The following is a 25,353-nucleotide window of genomic DNA, read 5'->3' on the forward strand; positions in this document are numbered from 1 at the left end:
GGCAGGTGCAGGGAGAGAGCCGGTAGGGGGCAGGGGAGGCAGCGGCTGAGGTGGAGACCTGGAGACCCAGATGGGGAAAAGGGAGACGGGAGGGGCAGGGCCGAGGTGCCCCCCACTGCAGGGGCAAGTGCAACAGCAGGATGGCCTGTCAGAACTGGGTGGCATCCTGGGCCCTCTGAAAAAGCATGCTCAACCAGATACCTGAAAAATGAAATTGTTTTCAGTGCCAACTGCAGCAAGTAATGCTCTACAGTCTTGTTGGCAGCAGTTACGAGGACAGGGGTGCGGTCCTCTGGTCGGTACTGTGCTGAGGGTAAGAGCACTGACTCTGGACTCAGACTGCTGGGCTTGAATCCCTGGTTCTGTCATTTACCTGCTGTGTGATCTCAGGCAAGTTACTTAACCTCTCTGGTCTTTGTTCCCCTTCTATAAAAACAGGAACAGCAAAAGTGCTTTCATCAGGTATTGATGTCGAGGATTAAATGAGGTAAAGCATTTAGAATGACACTATGCAGCTTGTGCTACTATCAGCGATTCTTGATGACTGGGGGCAGGGGGAGAGGTGTGTGAAGTTTACGGTGTATGTAAAGGGGACCAGGAGTGAAAACTCGTTGAGGATATGGTTCTAGGCTCCCTTTCTCAGCTGGAAGACACAGCTCAGAGATGCCAAGGGAGACCAAGGTGGTAGATAGGGGGCCAGGGAGGGAATAACAGACTCAGACCCCACACCCACACACACTTCAAGGTGCTACTCTCCTGGGCTGAGGGCTCCTGGGTCTTCATCATGCAGCAAATCCTGCTCAGTGGGGTCTAATCTGTGACAACAGAGGATCCTGGGGTTGCCTCAGGCTCTCTCCGCTCCAAGGGTGGTTCCCGGATGGGCCTCCTCAGCATCTCCTGGGAGCTCGTTAGAAAGGCAGGTTCCTGGGCCCCAAACAGACCTGCTCAGAGTCCCCAGAATGGCATCTGTGCTTTAACAAGCCCTCCTCGTAACACACAAATCCCAGAGGGGTGGGTAGGTGAGGCAGATTCTGATGCAGCAGGTCTGGGGAAGGACCCGAGAGTCTGCATTTCTAACAAGCTTCCTGGCGCTGCTGAGGCGGCCCATCTGAGACCACACTTTGAACACCAAGCTCCTAGGCGGGAGGCTGCTACACGGCCCACCAGTGGCTGACCATTCCCCAGGGATGGCTCTGGTTTAGCCCGCTCTTGGCCTAATTAGGCAGATGTCATGCTTGGTCCCCGTACAAGCCCTGCCAACTTCACACGCTGAGTTCCCGCGAGGTCTCGGCAGACGTCTGAGTTTGCAGCCTCTGGTCTAGATGGTGACACTCTGGTAACTGGAACTCTCGGCTAACCAGATGCCTGGTCCCCACTGGCCCTGATGGCTGCATTTACTGAACTTACAGGGTCAGAAGATGCCTTGAACGCATCCAGATCTAAGTTGCCTCCTTCACCTCATCTCTCAGATGAGAAAGATCCAGGAAGACAAATGGCAACTGTATTAGGGTTCTCCAGAGAAAACAGAACCAATAGGATATCTACATATATAGAGAGAGATTTCTTTTAAGGAACCGACTCATGAGCTTGTTGGAGAAGACAAGTCTGAAATCTGCGGGGCAAAACTGAAGGCTGCAAATTCAGGTTAGAGTTGACATTGCAGTCTTCAGTCCGAGATCCACAGGGCAAGACAAGCAGGTTGGAAACCAGGCAAGGTTTCTATGTTGCAGTCTTGGGGCTGAATTCCTTCTTCTGGGAGAAACCTTAGTCTTTGCTTTTAAGGCCTTTGATTGGATGTGGCCCACCCACGTAACGGAGGATAATCTGCTTTAATAAAAGTCCACTGATTTAAATGTTAATCGCATCTAAAAAAATACCTACACAGCAACATCAGACTAGTGTTTAACTGAACAACTGGTCACGATAGCCTAGCCAAGGTGATACATAAGATTAACCTCCGTAGCAACCTTCAGGTCCTAGAAGACCTGCCGTGGGGCAGGAAAATAGGGTGCTGAGGCTAGAGTTCTCTGCCAGCCCTTCCTAACCGTGGGAGCCAGGAGAGCCCACTCCCACCCTGTCAGCTGGCAGGGAAGAGAGGGGGTGGTATGGCTGTGGTGATGGAGACAGGATATAAAATGAGAGTAATAATAACGCCTGCCCCAGGCCCTGTGCCCAGTGTGTTATGGACTTTAACTTCTATAGCTTCACAATATCCTTGAGCGAGGTGTTATCACCACTCCCATTCTCCAGAAGAGCAAACTGAGGCTTGGAAGGATGTGCATTCCAGAGCCTCTGCTAATACGACTCAGGACAAGTCATTTGGTCTTTCTGAGTCTCAGTTTAGTTTTCTTATCCATCAAATGTAAATTACAGGGGCTTCCCTGGTGGCGCAGTGGTTGAGAGTCCGCCTGCCGATGCAGGGGACACGGGTTCGTGCCCCGGTCCGGGAAGGTCCCACATGCCGCGGAGCGGCTGGGCCCGTGAACCATGGCCGCTGAGCCTGCGCATCTGGAGCCTGTGCTCCGCAACGGGAGAGGCCACAACAGTGAGAGGCCCGCATACCACCAAAAAAAAATGTAAATTACAAAATGCCTGACACACTGCAGGTACTCGCTCAAATGAGAAAATCCTCTCCGGGACTCCCTACTGTTCTCAGGACAATGTCCAAACACCCTGATAGCTGCCGCCTCCCGCCCCCCCCCGCCCCCCCCGACTGCCTCAACACATTTCTGGCTCTAGCTATGCTGTTTACTACACAGAGTTCCAACAGTACTTTTTCATGCCTCTATAATTTTGCACATGCTGTTCCATCTGCCTGGCATGCCCTTCCCTCTTCTTCACTTAGCTCTGTCATTCTTCAAACTCAGCTCAGCAAAACCAAACGAAATCAATGCCACTATGCCTTCCTGCCCCCACCCCCAGGATAAAATTTAAAAAGCTGGCGATACCAAGTGTTGACAAGGATGTGGAGCAACTGGAACTCTCACATGTCACCAACAGGAGTGTAGATTGGTACAACTGCTTTGGAGAAATGTTTGGCAGCGACTACGAAGCTAAATAAATGCATCCCTTATGATGACCCAGCAACGCCCAGCAGAAACATGCAATATGTTCACCAAAAGACACACCGGAGAACTTTCAGAGCAGCACTATTTGTAATAGCCCCAGGCCGGGAGTCCCCTAAATGCCTATCATCTGGAAAAGGGATAAATAAATGGTGAACGTGCACACGGTGGACCACACTGCCACGAGCATGAAGGAAGCACGAGGACAGCCACAACATGAATAGGTCTTAGGAACATACTGAATGCAGGAAGCCAGACGCAAAGGGGCATGTCATCCTGTATAATCTCATTACGTGAAGTTAAACCCAGGCAAAACAAGTCTATGCTGCTGGAGGGGCACTGCAAGATAGTGGGGGAGGGTGTGAGTAACCGGACGGGGCTACCAGGGGGCTTCAGTGAGGGTCACGTTTGTTTCTCAATCTAGGGGCTGCTAACACGGATGTTTTGGGTTTGTGAACAGTCATTGAGCAGGAAGTCTGCTCTATTTTGTATATTATACTTCAAGAAAACGTTTTTTAAAAAAACACAAACTGGGGACTGCTCTACAAAGTGCCCCCTGAGCCCCTGGCCCTGGAGAGGGAAGCACTTACATTGTTACCATATTGCAACCACCGGCTTAGGAAGTGTCACCCTCACTTGAGCTTAAAGATGGGACCAGATCTTATTTTCATCTCTGCTGTTTCCAGAGCAGAGAGGCATAGAACGGGAGCTTGACAAACGTTTGCTGAAAGTTGAAGGAAGAGTGAAGGTGAAGGGAAGAGGATCTGCGGCATCTTGGAATTGCAGAAGCCTACAGATTCACAGAATCCCAGGGTTTGGGAATTCTAGGATTTCAGAAATCAGGAGTTCTCTGAATCTCTGAGCTGAAAGGCTTTACAGTTTATCTGGTACCACCTTCTAGCCGCAGCCCTACCACCCCAATGTTCCACAGCGCTGGTTCTCTGAAATGGGGGGGGGGTCCATCCCCAAGCTGCTAATACTCCCTGGGGCCCTCCCTGCACACCCACTGCTGCACTGGCTCCTGCCATGTGGTGCACAGCCCCTCAGAGAGCAGACTGGTGCTCCCATCAAGGTGGGGGGCGGGCAGCATCTTGACACAAATCACTTCCCTATCTTAGCTAAAGCTGCTGAGCTCTGAAGACGATGCACTCCCAAAAGGCAGCCAGGCCGACATGGGGATAAATATAGATACAGACAGCATGGGGAGGAGGCTGCTGCAGGGGTCAGCCCTGACACCCCCCACCCCCAGCTCTCCTGAGGCTCCCAGCTGTGGCCAGACCACACCCAGAGGGAGGCTATTCTCTGTAGCCACCACCAAATGGGCTTGATCCTGGGGCATCTCCAGCCTGTTGCCCCAGGGGCTGGTCCAGCAGGCTGACAGGCAGCCTCCACACTACCGCCCAAGGAGTCCAGGCACTGGGTTCTGCCCGCTTCTGCCACCCCTTCCCTCTAGGTCTCAGCTCCTTCATCTGCAAAGTGGGGCTGGCGACGCCCTGCCCTCTTGCCTCCCAGCAAGTGCTACAGGGGATGGGCGTGGATGGACTCTGGGATGCAGGAAGTACTTCGGGGACCTCGGGGTGAACCTGGCCAGGCTCAGAGAGGGGGGACCAAGCTAATGGAGGGAGGAGGGCATGGTGACAATGACCACCAGCTGAAGTCATTCCAAAGTAGCTTCATTTGAAGGGGACTGTGGGGCAGCCTCAGGGACTGGGACCCAGCCCTGGGGCCCTACCCCCTGGCATCCACACCCACCCAGGGGCCTACCATGGGGAGACTAGGAGACAGGGGCTCCCAACTCTCTATGTGAACTCCCCACAAGTCCCTTCCTCTCTCTGCCTCAGTTTCCCTGCCTGTCAGGGTTCAGGCCCCTTCTGGCTTTGGGGAGTTTACATATGCCCCTCAGTCTTTGCTGGGCTGCTCTGGGATTCTAGCCCCAAGCTCCCGCCCAGGAACTCCAGGCTGATTGGGCCTGAAAGGTCATCTGGGCTTACTCAGTACCCGAATCCCCCTGTGGGCACCTACAGTGGCTGGACACCCTCTGCTCACATCCCTCTGCAGACTGAGCTCCCCACCTTCTGTTAATGGCTTTCACCCCGCCACACTGAAGAGGCGCCCACCTGCCCCTTCTCATCCAGACAGCGGGGAGGGGCCTTTCTGAGCCTCCGCATCCCAGGCAAGAGGCCCACAGCCCAGCCCCAGGCCCTCCTCAGTAAGTCCTCCTGGCCAAGGACATTGCCAGCTGCTCCCAGGAAACCTTCACTGATAAGATGGAAATAACAGCATTGACTGTGTGCTTCCTGAGTGCCTGGCCCTGTCCACAGGTTCTCACCATTCTGTGTAGGCTATCCTGCAGCCCCAGCAGAGGAGCCCTATTATTACCACCCCATTTCATAGAACAGAGAACTGAGGCACAAAGAGGTTATGTAACCTGCCTATTAGAGGTTGAACTGTGTCCCCCAGAAGAGGTGTTAAAATCCTAACCCCTAAGATCAGCATGTGATCATATTTGGAAACAGGTAGCTGCAGATGTAAAGACTTAAGATGAGGACATGCTGGAGTACGGTGGGCCCTTATTCCCACATGACTGGTGTCCTTAAGGGCACAGAGGGAAGGCAGCCATGGGAAGGAGGCAGAGACTGGAGTGACGTCACCACAAGGCAAGGGATGCCTGCAGCTACCAGGAGCTGGATGAGGCAAGAAGGCACCCTCCCCTAGAAACTTTAGAGGGAGCGTGGCCCTGCCAACACCTTGAATTTGGACTTCTAGCCTCCAGAACTGTGAGAGAATACATTTCTGTAGTTTGAAGCCACCCAGTTTGTGGTGGCTTCACAGCAGCCCTTGGAAACTAATACACTGCCCAAGGTCACTTAGCTAGTCAGTGGCAAACCAGAGTTTGAAATGAGATGGGGTCCACTGTGCTCTTGCCCAGCACAGCCCTCAGACTCGGAAAGATTGTTGGGGGCCCAAAGGAGGGAGAGGTTGGATAGCATCATCTGCTGGGAGCTGAGCATGCACTCTCCTGTGTCACGGGGCAGGGACAGCCAGAGCACAGAAGGAGGCCAGATGCTCCTGACGAGACAAGGGCCACCAAAGGAGACACAGAGCTGCGTGGTGGAGAGAAAGGGCTCTTGGAATACACTGAGCATGTTCCCACCTCAGGGCCCTTGTACGTGCTCCCTCCTCTGGTTTGGGCACTCCTCCCTCCTTCATTCATTCAAAAATATCCATGGAGCATATCCAGGAAGTATCCTAGTTCCTGCTGGGAACTAGGTAAGCTGGGATACAGCCATGAATGTCATGCCATAGATTAACATCTCAGCTTAAGTGTCACACCTCCTCCTCCAGAAGTCTCCCTGATGTCCCCACCCCCCATCCCGCCAATCTCAATCACTTCACCCTGCTTCATTCTCTTTATGGCATTTTCCACCATCTTAAGTTTTCCTGTCTCTTTGTCATTTGCTTGCCTCACTCTATCCCCCCAACTCCATTCAGAGCTCTGTAGTTGTACCCCAGCTTTGGCACAGTCCATAGGAGGAGCTGTTCAAAAAACATTTGCTGAGGAGCCTGCCCAGACAAGATGGTGGAGTAGAAGGACCTGAGCTCACCTTCTCTCCTGAAAACACCAAAATCACAACTAGCTGCTGAACAACCACTGACAAAAAAGGACTGGAACCTACCAAAAGATATTGTACTTCCAAAGACAAAGAAGCAGCCACAACGAGATGGGGGCAGACACCAGAAGCAAGAGGAACTATAACCCTGCAGCCTGTGGGACTGCAGACACAGAAAGTTAGACAAAATGAGATGGCAGAGGAATATGTTCCAGATGAAAGAACAAGACAGAAACCCAGAAGAACAAGTCTGTGAAGTGGAGATAGGCAATCTACCTGAAAAAGAATTCAGAGTAATGACAGTGAAGATATCCAAGATCGTGGAAAAAGAATGGAGGCACAGACCAAGAAGATATAAGAAATGTTTAATAAGGAGCTAGAAAATTTCAAGAAAAACAAACAGAGATGAACAATACAATAACTGAAATTAAAAATACACTAGCAGGGGGCTTCCCTGGTGGCACAGTGGTTAAGAATCCGCCTGCCAGTGCAGGGGACGCGGGTTTGAGCCCTGGTCCGGGAAGATCCCACATGCCACGGAGCAACTAAGCCTGTGTGCCACAGCTACTGAGACTGCACCCTAGAGCCCACGCTCCACAACAAGAGAAGCCACTGCAGTGAGAAGCCCACGCACCACAACAAAGAGTAGCCCCCACTCACCGCAACTAGAGAAAGCCCACACGCAGCAATGAAGACCCAATGCAGCCAATAAATAAATAAATAGATTAAACAACAACAACAACACTAGCAGGAATCAACAGCAGAATAAATAAGGCAGAAGAATGGATAAGTGAGCTGGAAGACAGAATGGTTGAAATCACTTCTGTGGAACAGAATAAAGAAAAAAGAATGAAAAGAAATGAGGACAGTTTAAGAGACCTCTGGGACAACATTAAAAGCACCAACATTCGCATTATAGGGTTCCCAGAAGGAGAAGAGAGAGAGAAACAGCTTGAGAAAATATGTGAAGAGGTAATAGCTGAAAACATCCCTCACATGGGAAAGGAAACAGTCACCACGTCTGGGATGTGCAGAGTACACCATACAGGATAAACCCAAGGAGGAGCATGCCAAGACACACATTAATCAAGCTGACAAAAACGAAAGACAAAGAGAAAATATTAAAAACAACAAGGGAAAAGCAACAAATAACACACAAGGGAATCCCCATAAGGTTATCGGCTGACTTTCCTCTGTAGGCCAGAACGGAGTGGCATGATATATTTAAAGTGATGAAAGGGAAAAACCTACAACCAAGCAAGGCTCTACCCAACAAGTCTCTCATTCAGATTCGATGGAGAAATCAAAAGCTTTAGAGACAAGCAAAAGCTACGAGAATTCAGCACCACCAAACCGGCTTTACAACAAGTCTAGGCAGAAAAGAGAAGCCCACAACTAGCAACAAGGAAATTATGAATGGGAAAGCTCACTGGAAAAGGTAAACATAGAGCAAAGGCACGAAATCATCCACACACAAATATGATATCAAAACCAGCCATCGTGAGAAGAGGAGAATACAAATGCAGGATACTGGAAATGCATTTGAAATTAAGAGACCAGCAACTTAAAATAATCTTCTATATACACAGACAGCTATATCAAAACCTCATGGTAGGGCTTCCCTGGTGGCGCAGTGGTTGAGAGTCCGCCTGCCAATGCAGGGGACGCGGGTTCGTGCCCTGGTCCGGGAAGATCCCACATGCCGTGGAGCAACTAAGCCTGTGTGCCACAACTACTGAGCCTGCACTCTAGAGCCCGCGAGCCACAACTACTGAAGCCTGCACACCTAGAGCCCATGCTCCGCAACAAGAGAAGCCACCGCAGTGAGAAGCCTGCACATGACAACAAAGAGTAGCCACTGCTCAGCAATGAAGACCCAATGCAGCCAAAAATAAAATAAAATAATTAAAATAAAATCAATTATAAGAAAAAAACTGTAAAAAACACAGACACATGAAGGCTAAACAATATGCTACTAAACAACCAATGGATCACTGAAGAAATCAAAGAGGAAATTAAAAAATAGCTAGAGACAAATGAAAACAAAAACACAATGATACAAAACCTATGGGACTCAGCAAAAGCAGTTCTAAGAGGGAATTTTATAGCAATACAATCTTATCTCAGGAAACAAGAAAAATCCCAAATAACCAACCTAAACTTACACCTAAAGCAACTAGAGAAAGAAGAACAAGCAACACCCAAAGTTGGAAGGAAAGAAATCACAAAGATCAGAGCAGAAATAAATGAAATAGAAATGAAGAAAACAATAGAAAAGATCAACGAAACTAAAAGCTGGTTCTTTGAAAAGATAAACAAAATTGAAAAACCTTTAGCCAGACTCATTAAGAATAAAAAGGGAGAGGGCTCAAATCAATAAAATTAGAAATGAAAAAGGAGAAGTTACAATGGATGCCAAAGAAATACAAAGGATCATAAGAGACTACTACAAGCAACTATATGCCAATAAAATGGACAGCTTAGAAGAAATGGACAAATTCTTAGAAAGGTACAAAACTGAACCAGGAAGAAAGAAAATATGAACAGACCAATCACAGGTACTTAAATTGAAAAAGTGATTTAAAAACTCCCAACAAACAAAAGTCCAGGGCCAGATGGCTTCACAGGCAAATTCTATCAAACATTTAGCAAAGAGTTAACACCTATCCTTCTGAAACTATTTCAAAAAATTGCAGAGGAAGGAACACTCCCAAACTCATTCTGTGAGGCCGCTACAACCCTAATACCAAAATCAGACAAAGATACCACAAAAAAAGAAAATTACAGGCCAATATCACTGATGAAGAAGATAGACACAAAAATCCTCAACAAAGTACTAGCGAACCAAATCCAACAATACATTAAAAGGTCCATACACCATGATCAAGTGGGATTTATCTCTGGGATGCAAGGATTTTTCAATATCTGCAAATCGATCAGTGTGGTACACCACATTAACAAACTGAAGAATAAAAATCATATGATCATCTCAATAGATGCAGAATAAGCTTTTGACAAAATTCAACACCCGTTTATGATAAAAAATAAAAACTCTCCAGAAACTGGGCATAGAGAGAACATACTTCAACATAATAAAGGCCATGTATGACAAACTCACAGCTAACATCATACTCAACGATGAAAAGCTGAAAGCATTTCCTCTACGATCAGGAACAGGACAAGGATTCCACTCTCACCACTTTTACTGAACATAGTATTGGAAGTCCTAGCCACGGTAATCAGAGAAGAAACAGAAAGAAAAGGAATCCAAATTGGAAAAGAAGAAGTAAAACTGTCACTGTTTGCAGATGACACGATACTATACATAGAAAATCCTAAAGAAGCTACCAGAAAACTACTAGAGCTTGTCAGTGAATTCAGTAAAGTTGCAGGATACAAAATTAATACACAGAAATCTGTTGCATTTCTATACACTAACAATGAAAGATCAGAAAGCGAAATTAAGGAAACAATCCCATTTACCATCGTGTCAAAGAATAAAATACCTAGGAATAAACCTACCTAAGGAGGCAAAAGACCTGTACTGCAAAAACCATAAGATGCTGATGAAAAAAATCAAAGATGACACAAACAGATGGAAAGATATATACCATGTTCTTGGATTGGAAGAATCAATATTATCAAAATGACTCTACTGCCCAAGGTAATCTACAGATTGAATATAATCCCTATCAAATTACCAATGGCATTTTTCGTAGATCTAGAACAAAAAATCTTAAATTTTCTATGGAAACACGCAAGACCCCAAATAGCCAAAGCAATCTTAAGAAAAATGGCGCTGGAGCAACCAGGCTCCCTGACTTCAGACTATACCATAAAGCTACAGTAAGCAAAACAGTATATTACCGGGACTTCCCCGGTAGTCCAGTGGCTAAGACTCCATGCTCCCAGTGCAGGGGGCCTGGGTTCGCTCCCCGGTCAGGGAACAAGATCCCACATGCTGCAACTAAGAGTTCACATGCCACAACTAAAAGATCCCTCATGCCACATCTAAAAAGATCCTGCATGCCGCAACTAAAGATCCTGCATGCCACAACTAAGAGATCCCGTGTGACACAACTAAGACCCGGCGCAGCCAAATAAATAAATAAATATTTTTTAAAAAAACCACAACAGTATGTTACTGGCACAAAGACAGACTTATAGATCAATGGAACTGGATGGAAAGCCCAGAAATAAACCCATGCAGCTACGGTCAATTAATCTACAACAAAGGAGGCAAGAATACATAATGGGGAAAAGACAGTCTCTTCAATAAGTGGTGCTGGGCTTCCCTGGTGGCGCAGTGGTTTAGAATCCTCCTACCAATGCAGGGGACAGGGGTTCAAGCCCTGGTCCAGGGAGATCCCACATGCTGCAGAGCAACTAAGCTGCCCATGTGCCACAACTACTGAGCTTGCGCTCTAGAGCCCATATGATCCACAAATCCCACTCCTGGGCACATAACCAGAGAAAACTTTGAAAAGATACATGCACCTCAGTGTTAATTGCAGCACTATTTACAACAACCAAGACATGGAAGCAACTTAAATGTCCATCAACAGAGGAATGGATTAAGAAGATGTGGTACATATATACAATGGAATATTACTGAGCCATAAAAAGGAATGAAATAATGCCATTTGCAGCAACATGGATGGACCTAGAGATTATCATACTAAATGAAGTAAGTCAGAGAAAGACAAGTATTATATGATATCACTTACATGTGGAATATAAAAAAATGATACAAATAAACTTATTTACAAAACAGAAACAGACTCACTTATTTACAAAACAGAAAGAGACTTTGAAATCAAACTTATGGTTACCAAACTTATGGTTATATATATACTACTATATATAATATAAAACAGATAATCAACAAGGACCTACTGTATAGCACAGGGAACTCAATATTCTGTAATAATCTATATGAGAAAAGAATCTGAGAAAGAATGGATACATGGGACTTCCCTGGTGGAGCAGTGGTTAAGGATCCACCTGCCAATGCAGGGGACACAGGTTCGAGTTCTGGTCCGGGAAGATCCCACATGTCGCGGAGCAACTAAGCCCATACGCCACAACTACTGAACCTGCGCTCTAGAGCCTGTGAGCCACAACTACTGAGCCCACGTGCCACAACTACTGAAGCCCGCGTGCCTAGAGCCCACGCTCCGCAACAAGAGAAGCCACCGCAATGAGAAGCACGCGCACCGCAAAAGAGCAGCCCCCGCTCGCCACAACTAGAGAAAGCCCGCGCACGGCAACAAAGACCCAACACAGCCAAAAATAAATAAATAAGATAAATAAACTTATTTTAAAAAATAGAATGGATATTTGTATATGTATAACTGAATCATTTTGCTATACACCTGAAACTAACACAAACTGTAAATCAACTATACTCTAATATAAGGTAAAAAATTTTAAGCCTATGAATAAACAAATCTGTGGCTCTACCTAAAATAGTAAATAAACCCTTGATATATTACGCTATTAAAACAAAACAAAACAAAACACATTTGTTCGGTGACGAATAGATGGTTGCATGGTGGGGGAAACCTTTCTGGAAGGCAGGGACCCGAAGCCACAGGCGGAAGAGGTATCACGCCAACTGGGCAAAGTCCTCTTTGGTTTACAACCCCTTTCACAGCTGCCTTAAGAACCACATGAAAGGGGCTTCCCTGGTGGCGCAGTGGTTAAGAATCCGCCTGCCACTGCAGGGGACACGGGTTCGAGCCCTGGTCTGGGAAGATCCCACATGCCGCGGAGCAACTAAGCCTGTGCACCACAACTACTGAGCCTGCGCTCTAGAGCCCGTGAGTCCCAACTACTGAATCCATGTGTCACAACTACTGAAGCCCACGTGCCTAGAGCCCGTGCTCCGCAACAAGAGAAGCCACGGCAATGAGAAGCCCGGCACCGCAACGAAGAGTAGCCACCGCTCACCGCAACTAGAGAAAGCCCGTGCTCAGCAACGAAGACCCAACTCAGCCAAAAATAAATACATAAAAATAAATAAATTAAAAAAAAAAAGAACCACATGAAGAAAGCAAGGGAACAGCTAGCTTCTGGTCTAAAGCTCCCCATTTTCTAGATGAAGAAACCGAGGTCCAAGAGGTTAAGAGACTTGGCCCAGGTCACCTGGGGGATGGGTAACTCTCCCCAGCACACCCCAGACCTCTGGTCCTGCAGGCAACGGCAGCAGGTGACACCCCAACCAGGTCAGCAGCCACCATGACCACCTCCCCCAGAGCTTCAGTGCTGGGAGAATCCCACTTTCTCCCAGACTCACAACTTTCCCTTCCCCCAGGCCAGCACTTGCCCCTCTTCCATCGTTGCGCTCTGAGAGTGCCCCAGCACTCAGTATGGTGAGACAGAGATTCCTCCGGAAACCCCAAAGGGTGAGCGCATGACTCTTCTAGGCTCCATCACCCAACATCACAGACCCATTCAACAGGAGGCTACAAGGAGGGGCGGACTCAGCCATTAAGCCAGTCAGTGCAGGGAAAGAGCCCTGAACAAGATGGACACAGGATGCCCTTGCCATTCCTGGAGCTGACCCCCTGGGGAGGAGGGCAGAGAACAAACTGACACATACTTGAATGAATCAGATGATGGGAGAGAGCGGCTAATGCCTTGAGAAAAATTAAGCAAGGTGATGTGATAGCGAGCGAGGGATCAGCGTCTAGTCTAGTTTCATCTCAGGCTCTGGAGGCACATGTGGACAGGGCTAGTGGAGAAACACTCCAGGACATGGGCCAGCAACAGCCCTCTTGACGCCACCACAGAGCAGAGGCCAGGTGGCCCAAGGAAGGGAGAGGACACCTGGCTAGGAGCCAGGAGGTGCCTCGGACCCCCGCTCATTCCTCAGGCCCTGTAGGACCTCAGGAAGCCATGAATCCCCTTGGGACCCCATACCCTATTTCTGGACAGCATGGGTGGGGCATGATCGTCTTCTCCAGTTGCTGCCTGCCAAGACCCTACGGTGACCTGGCCTCCTGGCTTCCAAGGAGCCCACCCTGTGTCCTGCAGGGGACCTGGCAGGAGGGGAGGAATCCTGCCCCCTCTCTGAGGCCATATTCTCCCAGCTGGAGGGAGATGGATTCCTGAAGTGACTGGCCTGACTCAGCAGCCCCTGCAAGGGTTAGAGGAGAGGAGAGCATCAGGCAGATGGGACCCCGGCCCTGGCTGAGGGCTTCACAGTAGGGGACCTTGCCTGGCAACCTTGCTCCTGCGGGAATTCCTAGAGAATGCTCTTCTGTTTTCCATCACCCCTTAGAGCCCTGCGAGGTCAGCCCAAGGTGGGGGAAATGGGACCACCCCACTGGATCTACCATCCCCCATGGTGTTCTCTTCAGCCTAGTGGCACCTTCCTGTTCAGGACCCTGCCTGCCCCGGAACAGCCCAGAAGTCCAACATTTGGATTCTGAGGCTCCTCTCTCCAGGAAGGAAGTGGGAGAGAGAGAAGCGAGCTTGCCTGAGGAAATCCCAGAAGGAATCCTAAATCAGTGACCCACATCAGGCTTACTAATATGCTCATGAATAATGATAACGATGGTTAACATTAACTGAGCGCTTATCGGGCACCAGTCACAGCGCTGGTGCACAAGCCCTTTGTTGTCTAATTTAATCCTCACAACTACCTTTAAAGAACTACACAACTACCCTAAAAGATTATAAAGATGTACAGAGTATTGCTCTTACTACTTTACAGGTACAGAAACTGAGGCTCTAGCTCCGACCCTCTTCTTACGTCCCTGGATTTTTAATTCTTGTGGCCTCTGGGAGGGAGGTCCCATGACCACCAGTGCACCCAACTTTGCAGAACACCTGCCCCCTGGCCCAGGTTCCAGTCTCCCAGCAGTCCTGTAAACTGGATTGTGTCAAATTTTGCTTCATTTTACCAATGGAAACGCCCTTAAGCCCTAGGAGTGACAAGGCACCCAAACAGGACACGGCAGAGGGCCAGGAGAACTCAAGTGTCCACATTCTTAGCCCACAGCTCTTTCCATGGAGAAAACTGCCTGGGTGACCCCTCCCACTCCAGCCAGCTATGTCACATGCCTGGGACAGTCCCAGCGCTCACTGGGCTCCATACCAGAGGAACTGCAATAAAACCACTTTTTATGTTTGCACCCAGCCTCCATATGCACAGGCCCTGGACAATGAGCCCATTTTACAGATGAGGACCTGGGCTCGGAGGGGAGGAAGGTCTAGGCCAGGGGCCCACTGCTGGGTAGGCGTTCAGACCCAGGTCTCCCAAGCTCTCCATTAGGGCTGTGCAGCTGCCGAAGGTTACAGCTTGGCTCCTCTCCCCAATTACTGAAGCCGTGGGTGCTCCAAGAAACAGAAACAGCCCCCCATCCCTCAGTGACAGCCCACACCCCTAGGGGAGCAAACACTAAGGGCAGACAGACAAAGGGCCACTCAGCTAATTCTCCCAGATCCTTTGCCCTTGTCACTTCACCCAGTACATAACAGGGCTGGGGGAGTCCCAGACAGTAAGAAGAACTTGCACCTGGCTAACAGAGCCCTGGGTTCCAGTGCCACCTGTCACCTTGGGCAAACCACAGCCCCTTCCCCAAAGGGGCTTGTCCAACAAGGCTGGGGGTGACATGGGAAGAGGAAAATAAGAACCCTCTATTTTTCAGAGAAGCAACTCTGCGGGGTAACGAGGAACGGGAAGGAAGAAAGGGCCTTGCTCTCTCTCTCGCCATGCTTCCCCCTCCCCGCCCCCACCCAAAACACACAGGTGCCAGATAGCGTTTGAGAAAAAACTAGTTTGCAAACACACTCCGACTTCTGGGAAGCTGCCCAGTTCCACTCCCTCTCTTTGCTCCCCCTTCGCCCGCAGGGAGCTGACTCTCTAGCAGTTCTCTGGGGCCGGGGACGGAGGGGGGTTGGGGGGCTGGGAGTAGGGCACGGGGGGCGAGGAGCGGGCCCCGCGCCTGCCCGGAGCCAGCCCGAACTCAGCACTTCCGTAGCTGCGATGGTGGCGGGGCTCCACCTTCCTGACGCCCCCAGGCGCCTCCGGGAAGGTAGGAGGGTCCCTAAACCGCTGGGCTCGGACCCCGGGCGGCGCCACCGTCCTCTCGGCACCCTGCCCTCTGTTCCCCCGCGGTCGGGGCGAAGACGGAGCGCCCCCGCGTGGCCGGGTCGGAATTCAGTCACCCAAACGCCGGGGTCCGGGTGAGCGCGGGTGGAGGGAGGGGGCTTGGGGTTCCGCAGTCCCCCGAAGCGGAACCCAGCTTCCTTACAAGCCGCCACTGGCACCAGAAGCCGAGCCCCAAGGCCGAACTTGAGCCCTCCCGCCAGGGCGCCCCGCCCGCCCCTTTGGGGCCCCACTCACCTCGGGTCCCGCTACCCTCACCGCGCGGCTGCCGCTCCCCGCACTCCGGGCCACCGGGGCATCCCCGGGAGCTCCCCTGCTCGGCTGGGCCCGCGGGCGCGGGACAGGCTCAGGGCGCTGCCCCCGCAGCCATGGCCAGCTCGCGTGCGCCCGCAGCTGCTCGAGGTCCAGTCCTCCTCCCCGGCCGGGCGGGTAGTGGCGGCGGCTGCTGCTCGGGCTCCTCCCTCGGCCGAGGGCGGGGGCGGGCGTGGGGCGGGAAGTGGGAGGCGAGGCGGGCGCTTCCTGGAGGGGCGAGCGCTCCCGCGGGCGGAGCGGGGACGATATCCTGCCCGCCCGCCGCCCGCGGCTGGCGCGCCCAGGCACACCGGGTTGTCAGTGCCTCGGGGCCCCGAATGTTCGAGGCCGGGATCCGAGTGTCCGAACGTTCGAGGCCGGGATCCGAGGAGCTGAACGTTCCAGGCTAGGATTCCGCGGATCGGAACGCAGCTGGTTCGCACTCGCCCCAGGCTGGCCTCGCCCGAGCCGCTGGCACCTCCGAGTTGCCCGCACTGTGCGCTCAGGGCTGCCGACGCGGGATCCGAGGGGTGGGGTCGGCCCGGACCTGCCAGGCCCTAGGGCGCCCTCTGCAGCCTCGACCCCAAGGGCTGTTCGGCTCAACGCTGCGCCCTCGGGGGATATACCACGGGGTTTGGTTCTGGGCTGTATCGGGCAGCACTAGGATCGCTGTGTTTTCTTTTTTTTTTTTTTTTCCGATAGTAAAAGAGCTCGGCGTTTTCTTGTTACCGCCAGGGACTGGGAAGATGACACAAGCGTTATTTCTCTGACAGAGACGATAAGATAAACATTTCGAACAGTGCCTGGGGCTAGTCAGCGGGAGGGCGTCTAGCGGGTCCTTGAGACCTTAGCGCACCGAGTCCGCCCTTCGGCGGTGGCCTTCTTTTCCCTAGAAGAGGCACCAATTCTTAAGAAATTCGTCTGTCGCTGGGCGCTCGTGCTGCAGGCCACTCGGCAGTATTTATGTGCTCGCTCCCCCCGCCCCTCTCCCCTATCCAGTGCCTCAGACAAAGGAGCCTCATTTAACCAGATTGTGGGGGACAGAGCTGGCTCGGGGATCTCAAGACCACGTCCACAGCCCTTGGCCCCGGGGCTCACAGACTGGGAATCTGGGAGTTAACGCAGAACACTTGGGTTGTGGGTTTTCCATTCTAGGCAGGTGAGGGTTAACTGGGAGACTCACGCTGCATCCTGCGAACCTCCCTCCACGTCTGAGTCACAGGCACTTTGCAGCCTTAGAGGGCGGCTGCTAAACAGCCCCAGGGCTCTGGGCTTTGTTCTCTGCCTGCCTCCCCCCCACCCCCACCCCGACCTCCATCCATCCTTCTTTTCTCCAAACTCTCATCTTGCTTCCAACCAAAGTCCTCAAAGCCCTCAGCCCAGCTGTGGGGCAAACCAATCTAGAGGTGTTCTTAGACGCAGCTGTAGCCCCTCTTCCTCCAGGAAGCCTTTTCTGATTGATCTGGCCCCCAGAATCCCTCTCCTCTCCTGGCTCCAGAGCAGGAGAGCCAGGCACTGGGATGGACAGTGGTGAACCCAAGCAGAGAGTGCCTCCCCTCACGCTGCTCACCTCTTGGGGGCAAGACCACGGCCCAGGCAATCATATTACTGTATGAAAAGTGCAAAGGTTTGAGGCAGGGTTGTTCAGAAGACCCAACTCAGCCAGAGGAGTCAGCGAGGCTTCCTCTCGGAGACCTGAAGGATGAGGTAGTTGGGCCTGCTGAGCGGGGTGGGGGGTGGGGGGGGAAGATACCTGATCCCTGGCCACGGGCGGGCGGAGTACAAAGGCCACAGGTCACAGCAATTCCACTCCTAGGAAAGGGAAATGAAAACATACATCCATACAAAAACTTGTACATGAATGTTCATTGCAACATGATTCAGAATAGCCAAAAGGTGGAAACAACCCAAAGGCCATCAACTGATGAAGGATAAACAAAATGTGGTCTCTCCGTACAACAGAATATTATTCAGCCGCAGAAAGGCATGATGTATATACAACATGGATGAACTTTGAGAACATTGCGTTAAGTGAAAGAAGCCAGTCACAAAAGACCACATCTTGCATGGTTCCATGCATATGACATGTCCAGACTAGACAGAGCCATAGAGAAAGAAAGCAATGATTTTAAATGTTTTAAAATTATAGTGATAGTTACACAACTGTAGATAAAACCATTGATTGTATACTTTAAAGAGGTGAAGGCTGTAGTATGTGAATTATATCTCAATGAAGCTTTTTAAAAAAATGTCAGGGCTCAGGAGAGCCCAGAGGTCAGTTGTTTAAGGCCAAGTGTCCATCGTGGGTTGATTCTGCAGTCTGTCTTTAATCCACACACAATACAAGGCTGTTACTACAAAATGCTGAAGTCTTTCCTTGGCCTGATAGAGACTTCTCTGTGCACGATTGGGAGGCCTCAATTTCCCTAAATAGGCTGATAGTCGGGTATGTGCACACATGCGCATATGGCTTGTGAATTAGTGACTTGAAATAGCACCACCTGCGTAGCAGGCCCTGGCTGGACTCAGGTGTATGTGAGCTGGGAGAGGATGGAGGGTGTCCCGGTTATCTATGCTACATCTCAAATCACCCCAAGCATTATCATCTCTCATGGCTCTGGGGGGCCTCTGGGCTCAGCTAGGGCAGTTCTTGTCCAGGATTTCTCAAACAGTTGCAGTCAGACCATGACAGGGCCTGGAGTTACCTAGAAGGCTTTCACATACATTTGTCTGGAAATTGATGCTGGCTGTCAGCTGGGACCTCAGTTGGAACACCTACCCGTGACGTTCCATGTGGCCTGGGCTTCCTGGCAGCATGGTGGCTGGGTTCCAAGAATGAGTATCCCAAGGGAACCAGGTGGAAGCCTCATTATCTTTTACTGGACTTTGGAATTCATATAATGTCACTTCTGCCGTAGTCACTGGCTCTCTCCATAGACCCCGCCCCTAGGTGAGAGGAGTGTCATTGTCATTTGTAGGAAGAGCACGTGGGCAGGGAGAGGTTACAGTGGCCATCTTTGGAAAATACCATCTGCCCACAAAGGGGGTTGATGTGGAGACGCATCAGCGGTGGAGACATCCCCTCCGGGATCTCACGGAGAGAGGTGGGTGTGGCTCACCGCACTCCTACATCTCAGGCCTAGAGTCATGGCCCCGGCTTTGAACCTCAGCCTGTCCAGTTACTGCCTGGGTGACATCACTCAATGCTCTGGGCTTCAGTTTCCTCCTGTGTAAAATGTAAGGATGGATTTAGTATCTGGTGTCTAGCCTGGTACCAGGCATGCCTAGACCCCAGGGCTAGCATGTTGTTATTGCTACTTTTAAGATCCAGGGTTGTGGTCACTCTAATGCAGGGCTATCCCCTTCCAGGGTCAGGATGCCCATGCCTCCCTCCACCTCCCCAGGCCCTCCAGTCAGCCCCAGACACCTCCATCAGCCCCAGTCTTGCACTATACTATGCATGTGCGTGCAGGGGCGGGGCCTATGGGCACAGCCCAGGAGACTGATACTTCTGGCTTAAGACACTCAACCTGGGGACCCCAGTTGGCCTCTGTTCTCTTGCAAAAGTTCCTCTTCTGTCACCTCCTCCTCAGGGCAAAGGTTGATTTCTGGGCAGCCAGGGCAGGGCTGGGGCTTGTGTGGGATGAGCAATAAGGTGTGGATTCCAAGGGCTGAAGGGGAGGGAGGACTCCAGCTCTGGGGGGCTTCGAGACACACTGGGGTGGTGGGGTGCTGTACTGGCGTGGCTGGGGGTTGGGAGGAAGACCAGCTGTCCCTGGGCCCAATCCTGGGAGGATCTGTACCAAACCAGCCACTGCAAGGTCTTTTCCCGGAAGCTCCGGATATGTCCAGGGGGCATACAGAGCTCTGGCTGGGGCCACCGCCCTCAGGCCTGGCCTTGGCCAGGGAAGGGAGGGGCTGGGGGCCAGAGGCAAGGTCAGGAAGGTCATATGGCCCTCTCGCCTTCCTGGGGACCCTTCTCTTTGAACATACAGACCCACAGACCAGTTAAGTCCCCAGCCAGGATCACTCCAACGTCCTCCCTCCCTTAGTGTTCCAGAGTTGGAATCTGAGCTCCACTGAATACTTGCTGTGGAATCTGGGGCAAATCTTGTTTCTCTCTGGGCCTTATTTGTAAAATGGAGGACATTGTTATTGAGGTTGTGGCTATGGGTCTAGAGGAGGTCCCAGAGGGTGAAGCCCTAAAGAACTGTAACCAGGTGAGGCAGGAGACAGAGGATTCAGATCCCACCTGAGGGTGTGTAGAGATGAAGCATAAGGTCATCTTTGCAGCTGGAGAAAGTAGGTCCTTGTGCTCTGACTCATTTTGCTTGTGCCCTCACTATACAGATGAGGAAACTGGGGCAGCACCTGTGGGATTAAGAGTCACAAAATTTGAAAGTTGTTGAGAGAGTAGATCCTAAGAGTTCTCAAGAAAAAAACTTTTTTTTCTTTTATTTGTATCTTATAGGACATGATGGATGTTAATAAACTTATCATAGTAATCATTTCACAATATATGTAAATCAAGTCATATCGCACACCTTAAACCTATACAGTGCTGCATGTCAATTATATCTCAATAAAACTGGAAAGAAAAAAAGTTTTAAAAAAAAGGTTGTGAAGACCCAGGTTCAATTCCTGGTGCTACCCCTTACTAGTTTTCACTTACTATACTTACTAGCTTACCTTTGGGCAAGTTAGGAAAAATCTCTGGGTCTCGGTGTCCTCATCTGAGAAAGGAGGGTCACCAGGATCTACCAGGACAAAAAATAAGGTAGGTGCAAAGGGTTACCTCGCCTCTCTGAGGGGCAGCATACTCCAGACTAGTGGGTCTCCAATGCTGGCTGCACGTCAGAACCACCTGCAGAGCTTTCTAAATACCACTCTAGTCTTAGAAAGGCAGCTTTAAAAGCTCCCCAGGTGATTCTAATGTGCAGTCAGGATTGAGATCTACTCACCGGTCTGCACTTTCACTAAGTGTGGGCCAGCAGCATTACTTGGGGGCTTCTTAGAAATGCAGAATCCCAGGCTCTGTCCCAGACCCGCTGAATCAGAATTTGCAAATTAACGAGATCCACAGATGATTCAATGCACGTTGCAGTGTCTGTAACTATGATTTTTCAGTTCGAGAGGTACTGGCCTGGACAGTGGATTTCAGACACGTGTATGTTTAGGGGAAGGACACAGGGGGCAATTTGGGAGGATTTGAGACCGGAGCGGGTGGGAAGGAAGATTCTGTGACTCCCATCAGAAAGGTGGATATTCAATCTGTAAAACCATAGGTTGGAGGCCAAGTGACAAAGCAGCAAAATGAGCTGATCCCAGCCTGGCAGTTAGACATGGGAACTTACCAGCCCGATTACCTTCTTAGCGGGAAGACTCACGTGTAGAAACAGGGAGCGCCATTTTGATTACACTGCTTACTGGCCCAGAGCCTTACTTTTCTTCGAATTTTATCTGTTTTCATAGATCTGTTTAAACTGAGCTTACTCTGGGGAGGAAAGGGGCAGGGAGACCTCATCAGCATGGGGTAGAAAAATAGTCCAGGCCTCCAAACAAGTAGGTGGCAGGAGAGGAAGTTTCTTAATGAAATGAGCATGGTGACCGCACCTGACTTGGACCCAGGCGGCTCTGCGGTGCTGACAGTACTGTGGTGTATTTCAGGACAGCTGCTGCAAGTTTCTTGGCGTTTAGAACTTGGGCAGAGCTAAAGGGGAAAGAAGAAGGGAAAAGGAAAACAAATAAGCAGCAAATGAAGTGTCTCTGAGCTCTGGGCTCTGCGTGGTGTGCGGTTCACCTGGGCTGGAGCTTCTCTGGTCGGTGCTCTGTTCCTTCCTCATCTGTGACCTTCCCGGTCAAAGGCTCCTCAGGCTTTGTGGAATTCATACTCCAGTCTTAGGCAAGGGGAGGAAGCAGTACAACCCTCCTTGGCGTGAAGGTGCACCCTGATGGCCTTGGCATCCTTTCCCAGACGGGAGAGACTGAATTGGGACTCAAGGTTTCCAGGTAAACTTCTTGGATCCTCTACCTGCCCATCCCCTCCCCCAGGACCAGGCTGATGGCCCCACTTGATGCCAGGTGTGCCCTGATCCTGGCCCGATAAAGAGTGTCCCTGTGTGGGGTGTGGGTATTTGGCACTTGGCTGGAGGACTTTCTCCTCATGCTTGGTGCGGGATCGAGGACAAAATGGAGGGTGGCAAAGGTCAAGGCCAAGCCATCCAGGTGAGCCACAAGCCGGCTGGGACATCCCAGGTTCCCAAGCCAGGTGGGAACAGCCTCTAGCATCACTTCCTAACTTCATTCTGGGTACAGTGGTGAAGTTATCTCAGGACTCGCCAGTGGGCCAGCCTGCCCTCCAGTGGTGCTCAGTAGTAACTGCACCCTCCCTGCTCCACTTTTTACAGTGGAGTGCAGCTCTGGAGGAAGGCTCCCCAGATATGGACTTGCTCAACCCACAGGTAGGTGATGGAGAGGCAGTGCTGTTCTCCTGCCATTTCAAACACCTCTTCACTTCATACGACATTCAGCCCTAAAAGGGAAGAGAACGAGCATGTAACCAGTACCTACTTCTTCATACTAGGGACTTTGTACACTTTGCTTCCCTGACCCCTCTGAAAGTCCTGGGGGCCAGGGGTGTTACTAACATGTACAGAAACAGTTCCTGGCCTTGAGGACAGGCAGCAAGGGGCCAAGTCACATTCCATTCTGTGCCCGTCTGACTTGCAAAGCCATGTTCTTGATGTACCACCTGCCTGTGGAAATCCTTTAGCCAGGAGTTCCCAGGCTCTCACAAGGACCAGGCAAGCAGCAATAGTGAGAGGGGATACACTGGGGAGTGGTGGGGACTGCGGCAAACTGACGGATGTGCGCCACATCTAAAGGACACAGTCATACGTCCCCAGCAGATTACTCTTGAGTGGGAATGCTGGACCAGCACCTACGAGAAGCTGAAAATCTGAATTTTGGGTCAAAGTTCCCAATTTAAAATACTGACAGTTAAATCAGAAAAGAGTGTAAATATAATGCAAGCCAAACAAAGACTGTTTCTAACACCATGAGCTTCTACAATACCCTCATGGTGCAGGTGAGCTCTGGAGAGAGGTCGTCACTTGCCTACGATCACATGACCACATATAGAGACAGAGTCTGGACTCGACCCCATGCCTCCTGACTCCCAGGCCAGTGTTCCTCTCAGCATTTCTCTCTGTAGTCTGCCCTGCTCTCCAGTCCCCAGGGCAGGGGGTGAACCACTTCTGACTTTGGTGAGGTGGTGGGACACATCAGACTCAGGCTAGAGGCTGGAAGATCACCCACATTTATTGGCCAAACCTGGCTTACAGTGTAGCAGGGCCACCCTTTGGCCCTCTTGGAAGTAATGAGAACACTGTGTAACACATGCAGCCCCTGGGAGCTCACTCAGATTCTGCTGAGGTAGTGGCTTGATCCAGTGGCCTTACCTGAATATTTTGGCAGTCCCCACCCCTTGCACCCTTAGGGCATAGCTTCGTCCCTTACACAGCACGGACTGGGCCTGTCCAAGGTCAGGCTGGCTCTACCTGGACCTGGGCCTAAAGTCCCTGGAAACTAAGGGAGAGTGGGTGATCCAATTCACAGATGGGAAAACTGAGGCTTGAGGCAGGAGGATACTCATCTGGAAGCCTCATGGCTAAATCCCTGGCTTGGCCCACGGCCTTGGCCCTCGGGCCACTGGGCCGGTCAGTGATTGGATGCTCTCCCCATCCCATTCTGGGCGGAAGACATTTTCTGGCTTAGCTGCTCTGGAAATGCAATTTATAAATACACACTTGGTTTAAAAAAGTAATAAATTAGATCTTGGCCCTGCCTGAGGGCATCTGGCCAGCCACATGGCGTGGACATTTGTCATGTCTTATATATTACATGTAGTGCTAAGACCCATGACATTAACCCACAGGCCACACTGCAGGTTTCATGCAATGTCACATGGAATGCTGTCACGTGTGACCTTCTGTGTCACGCATCACACCATGACATGCTCATTGTGTTACATGTTTCTGGCTGGTCATGCATGTCCCTTGGGATGTAGGGTAGGCTATTGGCTATACTAGGTCCTTTGTTGCCAAAAAAGTCCTCCCCGAAGACTGTTGCAGGAAAAACCTGTCTCCCCCTCGTGGGGCAGGGTACAGGGACAGCCAGCTGAGGCTCTTTTCCTGAGTCCTCTATCCCGGTGGGTGGAAGTTGGCATCACTCGGCTGCATTTGAAAAGTCTCAAGGGGCCATCAAGTGCCGTGAGGGACCTGTGGCTGGTTGTCGAAGAAAGCGAAGTCCAGCCTGGGCTCCTGGCTCCGCAGACGCTGGGCCATGTCCGGGGGGATGGGGTTATTCCAGAGGCTGTGGGGCACAGAGACAGACTCTTCTCAGCACTGGGAGCTGCTCACTTATTGTCTTGTCTCTGCCCTCTGCCCAACCTACAGATGGGGAAACCAAGGCCCCAAAGGCTAAGAGCTGTTTCCAGAGTTACCTGGTAGGCAGCAGCAGGTATTAGGCCAACACGGCTACCTTAGGGAGATGGTATCCCCCATGCCCACCCGGACTTCTTCCACTCAATCTTTTTTTTTTTTTTTTTGGCTACAACGCACGGCATACGGGATCTTAGTTCCCTGATTGGGGATTGAACCCATGCCCCCTGCAGAGGAAGCGTGGAGTCTTAACCACTGGATCGCCAGGGAAGTCCCCTCCACTCAATCTTCTTCCCCGGGAGCTAGCTTCTTCCCCAGGCCATGCTCATATGACACATTGGACAAATAAGGAAAAAGCTCCCCTTCTTTAGGACACTTTACTTCCATCGTCTGAAATTGTCATAATATATTGTTTTATAGAGCGAGGCGCTTCACTACTACTAGAAACCTAACACGTCTACTATGTGAGTGGTGTCCCTTAGATGCAATACCCTGATGTTCAGTGCACCACCTATACAACTGGATGTGGTGGTCCTGATGACAGCTACCATTTTAAGTGCTTACTATGTGCCCGGCATTGCGCTCAGTGCTTTATATAATCATTTACTCTGCAGAGCACCTCTCTGAGGTAGATACTATCACTACCTCCATTTTACAAAGGAGGAAACTGAGGTTCAGAGAGCTTGAGTTACTGATGCAAAGTCACGCAATCGGCAACTGGCAGCGCTGGGATTTGATCCAGGCCGGCTTGCTGCCAAATCCCTGAGGGTGCGGTCCAAGTCTCTTTGGATAATTCCCGACCCAGGTCCTGCCTTCTCCTATAGGAG

General features: G+C 50.8%; 2 protein-coding genes across 14 annotated transcripts in view; both read right to left on the reverse strand.

Annotated features, from left to right (window-relative positions):
• The window catches only part of CPNE2 (copine 2), a 52,017-nt gene extending 35,845 nt beyond the window's left edge, over positions 1-16,172 (reverse strand). For all 5 annotated transcript variants that reach the window (XR_012327870.1, XR_012327869.1, XM_073795559.1 and 2 more), the window contains exon 1: positions 16,032-16,172. The gene's annotated coding sequence lies outside the window, so the exon portion shown is untranslated. The remainder of the gene's footprint in view (positions 1-16,031) is intronic.
• A 7,215-nt stretch (positions 16,173-23,387) lies between these two features.
• The window catches only part of NLRC5 (NLR family CARD domain containing 5), a 92,656-nt gene continuing 90,690 nt past the window's right edge, over positions 23,388-25,353 (reverse strand). For all 9 annotated transcript variants that reach the window (XM_033845687.2, XM_073795556.1, XM_073795557.1 and 6 more), the window contains one exon: positions 23,388-24,458. In XM_033845687.2, coding sequence (XP_033701578.1) covers positions 24,347-24,458 — 112 coding nt within the window. In that variant the 3' untranslated portion in view covers positions 23,388-24,346. The remainder of the gene's footprint in view (positions 24,459-25,353) is intronic.

Source organism: Tursiops truncatus, chromosome 19 (assembly GCF_011762595.2).
Source record: "Tursiops truncatus isolate mTurTru1 chromosome 19, mTurTru1.mat.Y, whole genome shotgun sequence".
In the NCBI taxonomy this organism is placed as follows: domain Eukaryota; kingdom Metazoa; phylum Chordata; class Mammalia; order Artiodactyla; family Delphinidae; genus Tursiops; species Tursiops truncatus.